The sequence below is a fragment of the Ostrea edulis genome, chromosome 1, assembly GCF_947568905.1.
Source record: "Ostrea edulis chromosome 1, xbOstEdul1.1, whole genome shotgun sequence".
Taxonomy (NCBI): domain Eukaryota; kingdom Metazoa; phylum Mollusca; class Bivalvia; order Ostreida; family Ostreidae; genus Ostrea; species Ostrea edulis.
Window position 1 is genome coordinate 5,473,356 of NC_079164.1, and position 10,471 is coordinate 5,483,826.

General features: G+C 36.5%; 1 protein-coding gene across 1 annotated transcript in view; it reads left to right on the plus strand.

The window, feature by feature from the left end:
* Positions 1–10,471, plus strand: part of LOC130049208 (uncharacterized) — a 24,274-nt gene extending 13,803 nt beyond the window's left edge. The window contains exons 5-8 of the mRNA XM_056146525.1: positions 2,947–2,967; positions 4,924–4,983; positions 7,281–7,726; positions 10,445–10,471. Coding sequence (XP_056002500.1) covers positions 2,947–2,967; positions 4,924–4,983; positions 7,281–7,726; positions 10,445–10,471 — 554 coding nt within the window. The remainder of the gene's footprint in view (positions 1–2,946; positions 2,968–4,923; positions 4,984–7,280; positions 7,727–10,444) is intronic.

Genomic DNA, 10,471 nt, shown 5'->3' on the forward strand with positions numbered 1-10,471 from the left:
ATGACAGCTTTGTGATATAGTGCAAATGCAAGTTTACTAAAATCATAGTCCCCAAGGATAGGGTGGGACCACAGTAGGGGATCAAAATTTTACATACAAGTATGTAGGGAAAATGTTTAAAATCCTCTCGAGAACCTCTGGACCAAGAAGGTTCAATTTTACATGAAAACTTACTGATTTAGTGCAGATTCAATTTTGTTAAAATCATGGATCCGGGGGTAAGGTGGGGTCACATTGGGGATCAAAGTTTTACATACAAATATATTTGGAAACTCTTTAAAATCATCTTATCAAAAACTAGTGGACCAGAAAAGTTTATATGTACATGAATGCTTCCTGACATATTGCAGATTTAAGTTTGTTAAAATCATGGACCCTGGGGGTAGGGCTGGACCACAATATGGGATCAAAGTTTTACATACAAATATATAGGGGAAAATCGTCTCAAGAAAAACTCAGCCAGGAAAGTAGAAATTTACATGACAGCTCTCTGACAACTGCAGATTCAAATTTGCTGAAATCATGGCTTCCAGCCGTAGGGTAATATGGATATATAAAGAAAATCTTTAGAAATCTTGATTTGAAAAAAAATTACAGAGCCAGAAAAGTGGATATTTACATGAAAGCTTCCTGAAATAAAGTATATCCACATTTGTGCAATTCATAGTCACCGGGGGTAGGATGGGATGAAAGTTTCATTTAAGCTGATATATAGGAAAAATCTTTCAAACTATTTAAACCAACGTTTTCATATTTTGTATGTATATTTCGTATTGTAAGACAGTTATTGTCATATCACGATATTTAACCTTGTGATTTTTACCTCCGAGTTTGACATTCCTTTAAGAAATCATAACCTATTCGGAGCTATTTTATATGGGACTCTTATTAGGTCACCTGAGTCACTCAGGTGGTCTATTGCTATTGGTATGCGTCCGTCGTCATGCGTCGTCCGTTAACAACTTCTTCCCAGAAATTACTGGACCAATCTTGACCATATTTGGTATGTAGCATCTGTAGGTGAAGGAGAGAGGAAATTGTAAATTTCATGCCCCACCATAAAGAGTTTTAAATTTGGGATAAAAACTGTAAAATTGATGTATTTCTTTTAAAATATTCCTTACTTCTGGGTATCTAGCAGAGAATGTGAGTATTTAGTAATAGTGAGCAAGGAAGCTTTAACCAGAATTGTAAATTTCATGATCCCCGGGGTAGGGGATTTGGTCCCAGGGTGGGGCCAAACTTAGAATATAGTGTTATTGTGTAAAACACTTAAATAACATCTTCTTCAGTACTATTGATACTGAATTGAAACTAAATGGATATTTAGAAAGAGGAGATAGTCCTTTACTTAAGTTGAAAATTTGATGATACTAGGGTAGGGGTTCCGGTATCAGGGTGGGACCAAATTGGTTAGTTATTAAAAGAACTTCTTCTTGATAACTATCATTCCAATTCTTTTCAAATTTGGTATGAAGCATCTTTGGAACAAGGGGAACATTTTCAGGATTCCAGCAGTCTGGGCCTGCAGGACAAAAACTGACCAAAATTGACAAATTTTCAAAACTCTTCTTCTCTCGAACTGCACATGTGTAAGAAAAATTACATACATTGTGATGTAGAGCAGGAATGACTCTACCACAATTGTAAATTTCATGATCCGCGGGATAGGGGTTCTGACTCCCGTGTTGGGCCAAAATTGTTATATAGTGTTTATGTGTAAAACACTTAAAAAACACCTTGTTTAGTGCTATTGATTGTAAGTTGGAACTAAATGAATAGTTAGAAAGAGCAGGTATCCTTTACTAAAGTTGTAAAGTTGTTGATACCAGGGATAGGGGTTTTGATATCAGGGTGGGGACAAAATGATCAGTTATTAAATGCGTTAACAGTAGAAATTTCTAACTTCTTCTTGATGAAAAGTGAAGATAACGAACAGTGATCAATCTCATAACTATCATTCCAATTCTTTTCAAATTTGGTATGAAGCATCTTTGGAAGAAGGGGAACATAAATTGTAAATTTTAGAATTCCTACACCCCACCCTGGGGCGGGACAAAGACTGCCCAAAATTGACCAAATTTCAAAAATTGTCTCTAGAACCACACATGTGTAATAAAAACTAAATGCATTGTGATGTAGAGCTGGAAGGCTTCTACCAGTATTGTGAATTTCATGGTCCTCGGGGTAGGGGTTCTGATTCCAGGGTGGGGGCAAACTTGGTATATAGTGTTTAAGTATAAAACACTTAAATAGCATCTCCTGTAGTGTTACTGATACTAAATTGAAACTAAATGAATATTTATGAAGAGCAGGTAGTCCTTACCAAAATTGTAAATTTGAAGATTCCCAGAGTAGGGGTTCTCATCCCGGGATGGGACCATACTTAGGATATAGTATTTAGGTGTAAGTTTGCTTATACGGTATAAAATCTAAATGGATACTTAGGAATAGTTGAAAAGGATGTACAAAAAATGGTGAATTTCACAGCCGAGGGTTTTGACTCCATGATGGGTCCAAATTAGACATATCTTCTAATGTTAAAAATCTATCATATTATGTCAATTCTGTCATCAGTTTATGAAAGTATGAGGGCATTAAAGTGTTAAGAATACATCCTGATTTGTACTATTTCTGAATATTAGAATTTAGCTTAGATATTCAGAGCAGGATTCTTTTTTTGGTTTTTTTGGAATCCATAGTCCTTGGGAGCAGTGATACTTTTTCACTAGTATTCAGGCGAAAGATAAGGTCTGTGGATTTCTTGTTTTTGTACATAGATTCATTTTGTGAAGTTTGCCCTTTTGACTTTGATTTGGGAGTTTGACCTACTTTTTAAAAAGTTTACTTATTCAATGTCTCCCGACCTATCTAAGATAGATCTTTCATATTTTGTCTATATATGTCTTATCGCAATGCCTTTTATTTTGATTTCTTTATTTCTAGGAAGAGATGAAGAAACCCCGCGTAAGTATTATTCTATTCAGATTATAGTTCAATTTTAGCTGTAACACACAAATTGATTGGCTGAGAGCACTGAAAGAAATAGTTAATACATGTATTGTATAATGTAACTTGGTATGAGGACACGTCCCCGTGACAACCATGATGGGTATTCTTTTTTCTCTTTTTTTTTATACTTTGTTGCACTATTAAGTTATTAGGCTTCTATGAAACTGAAAATCAACGAAATTAAATGTGCACATTAAAATACTTTTGCTAGAAAATTTATTTTCTCAACAAGTAACACTACACAAATTATTAACGATCAAATTTCAATACAAACTCTGATACAACGATATCACACGCAAAATAATGGTATATCAAGTATTTGCAAATTTTGCTCCTTCAATTTAAAATATATTTCTACTTGGGAGTATATTGCTTGATTCGCTCATCAATGCATAATACGTCATGCTTTGCAAAATGAATGAGATGACATCACGTCAAATCGACTGACATGTGGGTCGCTATCTGTGAATTGCTCACATGATTTACTGTGTCAGTTTTAATTGGCGACAATGCTACACATAATAATGTAATTTAAACCTTTTATCAAACAAAAATTCACAAATCATGTTATCGCAAATCATATTGCATTTTCTGGTACATGCTCCTGTTATGCGAATCAAGATGGCTTCCTTCTCAGTTGATATTTCGTTGGTATGTTGCTAAGCAAATCCTTGCGCGTTGCATGTACTTTCTATAGTTATCAGTTTTTGTATGTAGTTTTGTCTTTTTGCATTATGAATAAGTAGATTATAATAAGCGTTACAAGTTAAATCACATTGTATTTCATAGGTCAAAAGTAGCCTCAGTCTTTATTTTTTTCAAAAATGTACTTAGAACAAGAAATTTAAGAATATTATCCCTGACTTGAAGTACACGTCATAGTCTGGACTTGTTATAAGATGACGCAATGAGAATGTCGATGAAAGTTGAAGATAAACAACAGTGATCAATCTCACAACTCTTTTTAAGAAATACACAATAGAGAGTTGGGCATAGACAGGCCCCTGGATATACCAGAGGTGGGATCATATGCCTAGGATGAGTAAGCATCCTCTGTCGGTCGGTCAAAACCGCCGTGAGCCCTAAATCTTGATCAGGTAAGCGAGCTAATCCGTAATCAGAATCCGTGTGCCACGACAGGCCTAACAATTAAAATGAAAACGCCAGACATCATCTAATCCAATGGACAGGTTGTAATGACAAAATAGAACATCATAACAACCATGGAATTTACTGACTTTATACAAAACTCTTAAACTCCTTTAACATGAACTTACTTGTCAGTAGCCATGCCTCAATATCGTGTGTATGTCTCTCAACTTATTCAATACTATAGGTCTTCTGTGTATGATCAGTTTTGAAATTAATGCATACTGGGTTTCATCGATTTCATTTGAAGTCATCATTTTTAAAATTATATGGTTGTTATAACCGCCTAATTTGCGAATACAACCTGTCGTTGGGTCTAATGCTATCTGGCGTGTTTCATACTAATGGTTAGGCCGTTCTTTGCACCCTGATTTGACTACGGGTTGTTCCAATTATCTGATCAAGATATAAAATTCACAGCGGATGTGACCAGTACATAGGGGAGGGTTTCTCATCATAAACACTTTATCCCACCTCTGGTATGTCCAGGGGCCCATGTTTGCCTTACTCTTGCTTTTGTGTTCTTTATAGGATTGATGAGATTGATCACAGCTCCTTATTTTCACTTTTCTTTGAAAATACTTAAAGATAGTATATAAATAATATTATTGTAAGCTGAATGTATAGTCATAATGTTATTCAAGGGATGAGATATACATTGTATACAGTCGTACACTGATCTTATGAAATTTATATCCAATGATATTTATCAAATGCAGATTAATTTCCATCAGCCAGTAATGAAATGTTATTATTTTCTAGTTTTTGAATTAACCAACGAAACAGGAAATAAAACGGCAGAAAATAGCAATTCTCCTGCAGGTAAGTTTTCGTTTCTGATATCATTTTAGATAATTCCTAGCCGTTTTCTTAAAATAAGTGATTCAATGCGTAACATAGCTAAATCGATATGTTCTGCGTAGAGTCTGTTTCTAAACGGAAATAAGCTACTCACTCATATGAAGATGTTACAGGAATGTCAACAGTTATTTCTTAAGTCCGCAGGGTCCATAGGGGATCCTTACTCATCCAGACCCCGCCTCTAGTTTTTCATGAGGTCCATGTTTGCCCTTTTCTTAATTTTGTATTATTTTTTAGGATTTCTGAGATTTATTGATATTTGTTATCTTTTTCTATTCATTTTGGAGACTACATGGTCATTACAATTATCGTATTTGCAAATACAACTTGCCATCAGGACGAATGTTGTATGATGTGTCGTATAGCAATGGTAAAGACGTATTTGACAATGAACTTCTCATGTTTGCGTATAAAGATATGTATTATAAGGTTCACAGTGTAATTGGTCAACAGGAGTTGCTTACTCCTCCTCTGTAATTTATCTCTCTTCTTGTTTTTGCAATTGTTTGTGTTTATCCTGCTTTCAAATTTACATTATGTACGATTTATGACGTTGTATATTGTTGAATGTCGCTGATCCACGCACAAGTACTCTGAATCCAGTAAGTGTTCTACCAAGCCCATATCTCTGCTCTTCACAACAATATTACCAACTGTGAAGGAGAAACTTCAAACTCACTGTGCGACTACATATGCCTGAAGTGGTGTTAATCAAATGTGGATTCTAAAAAATTGAAAAAGAATTTTAGTAAACTTTAAATCACAAAACTTTTTTCCAAATCAATAAGATCAAAATCTATGACTTTTCAACGCTTTACACGACCATTCCTCACGATAAATTAAAGACTAGATTTTTAACATCATAGACAGTTGCTTCTTCAACAGAAATGGAAAATGGAAACATTCATATCTAGTGATCATCCAAAAAATTACTTTGTTAAACACCACTCTGATTCCACGCACAAGTACTCTGAAGTTGAAATGAAAAATATGCTAGAATTCCTCATTGACAATATCTTCGTGGTCTTTGGTGATTAGGCCTACAAACAGTCTGTTGGAATTCCCATGGGCACGAACTGTGCTCCTTTGTTAGCTGACCTGTTTCTATATTCGTATAAAGCAGAGTTTTTTCAAACACTTCTACGTGAGAAAAAGCAATATCTTCTTGTTGCCTTCAATTCGACATTTAGATATATCGATGACGTTTTGTCTATTAACAATAATAACTTTCATTCATATGTCGATTCGATATATCCCTGTGAGCTCGAAATAAAATACACTACAGAGTCGTCCACTTCTGCTTCATACTTAGATATTTTACTGAAAGTAGACATTAACCGCAAACTGAAAACTCAACTGTATGACAAACGGGATGATTTCAGCTTCTCCATCGTCAACTCTCTGTGCTTGTGTGGCAATGTTCCTTTATAACCTGCATATGGTGTTTGTATCTCTCAACTGATTCGGGTGACAATAGCTTGTTCTGCGTATAGTCAGTTTTTAAATCAAGGCAATCTGCTGACAGACAGGTTGATGGTACGGGAGTTTCGGCGGTCTTGGTTGGGGTCGGCGTTTCGCGGGTTCTGTGGTTGTTATGGAGATCTAGTTCGTCGATAAAGCCTGTCGTTTGGTTGGGTGCTGTCTGGTGTGCTTCGTGCTGATTGTTGGGTCGTTCTTGGGACGCTGGTTTTGACTGCAGATGACTCCGTTCGGGATACAGGGCTCGCGACAGGTGTGGCTGATCGGCGGGGGTGCTTCTTCCTCATGGGCGCCTGATTCCACCTCTGGTGGAATCAGGGGTTCGTGTTTGCCCAACTATCTATTTTGTATTGCTTATAAGAGTTATGAGATTGATCACTATTCGTTATTTTCACCTTTCATAAGCAAATTTGTTGATGTTTTTTCTAGCTTTTACAAGTTTTTGCATTCAAAATTTGATAATTTTACATTTTATAAAAAGAAAACCTGAATTATTGCGATAAACTGTCAATAGAATATTTACTTAAATTGAATAGGAAAAGTATATCTCAGAAACAAGAGGTTCTGTCTAAGACTCGTCCTATGCTGTTAATCTTGTTCCCTCGGTGAAATCTACCCTAAACTCATACTAATGGAGGAAGCTCCAAGTTACATAATAATTATATGGTGGTCCATGTACATTACTTTTTAAAATCATTTATTTCCATCAATTTCTCGAGTCTTTCAATTTAATTTAACTCGGTGTAACAAATTCATGCATTCAATTCTTTAATTCTTAGGAAATGGAGGACAAACGGAGTCTTTACAAACAGAGCCTGATAACACACGTAGTAATAAAAATGGAAAAAATAAGCCTAATGCATTACATGAAGCCTGCAACAATGCAAAACTTGAAATTTTTAAGCATTGTATCCAAACATACCCTGACCTTCTACACAATGTTGATAATGATGGATGGAATGCTGCTCTATACGCCGCTCGGGGAGGAAACGTTAAAATTCTACAATTACTGACAAATAATGAAGTAGACGTCAAACATAAAAACAATGATGGCTGGAACATTCTTCATGTGGCTTGTGTAAACTCTAACGTAGAGATGAGTCGTTCTATCATCCAAACATACCCTGACCTTCTACAGAATGTAGATAATGATGGATGGAATGCTGCTCTACACGCCGCTCGGGGAGGAAACGTTAAAATTCTAGAACTACTGGCAAACAATGAAGTAGACGTCAAACATAAAAACAATGATGGCTGGAACATTCTTCACGTGGCTTATGTAATGTCTAACCTAGAAATGAGCCGTTATATCATCCAAACATACCCTGACCTTCTACACAATGTAGATAATGCTGGATGGAATGCTGCTCTACACACCGCTCGAGGAGGAAACGTTAAAATTCTACAACTACTGGCAAACAATGAAGTAGACGTCAAACATAAAGACAATAATGGCTGGAACATTCTGAACGTGGCTTGTGTAAACTCTAACTTAAAGATGAGTCGCTATATCATCCAAACATACCCTGAATTTCTACACAATGTTGATAATTATGGATGGAATGCTGCTCTACACGCTGCGAAAGGAGGAAATGTCAAAATTCTACAACTACTGGCAAACAATGAAGTAGACGTCAAACATAAAGACGATGATGGCTGGAACATTCTTCACGTGGCTTGTGTAAACTCTAACTTAGAGATGAGTCGTTATATTATCCAAACATACCCTGACCTTCTACACAATGTTGATAATGATGGATGGAATTCTGCTCTACACGCTGCTCGAGAGGAAATGTTAAGATTCTACAACTACTGTTAGATAATGAAGTAGACGTCAAACATAAAACAAATGATGACTTTAACATTCTTCACGTGGCTTGCGTAGAGTCTAACCTAAAAATGAACCGTTATATCATCCAAACATACCCTGACCTTCTACACAATGTTGATAATGCTGGATGGAATGCTGCTCTACACGCCGCTCGAGGATGAAACGTTAAAATTCTACAACTACTGGCAAACAATGAAGTAGACGTCAAACATAAAAACAATGATGGCTGGAACATTCTTCACGTGGCTTGTGTAATTTCTAACCTAGAAATGAGCCGTTATATCATCCAAACATACCCTGACCTTCTACACAATGTAGATAATGCTGGATGGAATGCTGCTCTACACGCCGCTCGAGGAGGAAACGTTAAAATTCTAGAACTACTGGCAATCAATGAAGTAGACGTCAAACATAAAGACAATAATGGCTGGAACATTCTGAACGTGGCTTGTGTAAACTCTAACTTAAAGATGAGTCGCTATATCATCCAAACATACCCTGAATTTCTACACAATGTAGATAATTATGGATGGAATGCTGCTCTACACGCTGCGAAAGGAGGAAATGTCAAAATTCTACAACTACTGGCAAACAATGAAGTAGACGTCAAACATAAAGACAATGATGGCTGGAACATTCTTCACGTGGCTTGTGTAAACTCTAACTTAAAGATGAGTCGCTATATCATCCAAACATACCCTGACCTTCTACACAATGTAGATAATGATGGATGGAATGCTGCTCTACACGCTGCTCAAGCAGGAAATGTTAAAATTCTACAATTACTGGCAAATAATGAATTAGACGTCAAACATAAAAACAATGCTGGCTGGAACATTCTTCACGTGGCTTGTGTAAACTCTAACTTAGAGATGAGTCGTTATATTATCCAAACATACCCTGACCTTCTACACAATGTTGATAATGATGGATGGAATTCTGCTCTACACGCTGCTCGAGCAGGAAATGTTAAGATTCTACAACTACTGTTAGATAATGAAGTAGACGTCAAACATAAAACAAATGATGACTTTAACATTCTTCACGTGGCTTGCGTAGAGTCTAACCTAGACATGAACCGTTATATCATCCAAACATACCCTGACCTTCTACACAATGTAGATAATTATGAATGGAATGCTGCTCTACACGCCGCTCGAGGAGGAAACGTTAACATTCTACAACTACTGGTAGATAATGAAGTAGACGTCAAACATAAAAACAATAATGGCTGGAACATTCTTCACGTGGCTTGTGTAAACTCTAACTTAGAGATGAGTCGTTATATCATCCAAACATACCCTAACCTTCTACACAGTGTTAGCAGTAATCGATGGAATGCTGCTCTACACGCCGCTCGAGGAGGAAACGTTAAAATTCTACAACTACTGGCAAACAATGAAGTAGACGTCAAACATAAAAACAATGATGGTTGGAACATTCTTCACGTGGCTTGTGTAATGTCTAACCTAGAAATGAGCCGTTATATCATCCAAACATACCCTGACCTTCTACACAATGTAGATAATGCTGGATGGAATGCTGCTCTACACGCCGCTCGAGCAGGAAACGTTAAAATTCTAGAACTACTGGCAAACAATGAAGTAGACGTCAAACATAAAAACAATAATGGCTGGAACATTCTTCACGTGGCTTATGTAAACTCTAACTTAGAGATGATTCGTTATATCATCCAAACATACCCTGACCTTCTACACGATGTAGATAATGCTGGACGGAATGCTGCTCTATACGCCGCTCGAGGAGGAAACGTTAAAATTCAATAACTACTGGCAGGTAATGCAGTAGCGGTCAAACATGAAAATAATGACGGCTAAAACATTCTTCACGTGTCATGTATTTACTCTTAACTTAGACATAAGTCGTTATATCATCCAAACAAACCCTGACCTTCTACAAAGTGTAGATGATGATGGATGTAATGCTGTTCTACACGCCGCTCGAGGAGGAAACGTTAAGATTCTGCAACTGCTTCCAGATCATGGTGTGAAAACATAAACCGAAATTTGGAATTTGGAGTGTGTAATGTGAAGCCCATGTTTGTAGAAAAAAGTAATAACAATGTGAAAATTGTCTTCTCTTTTATTGAAGAATGTAAAATTTGCTCTGAGGGCATGA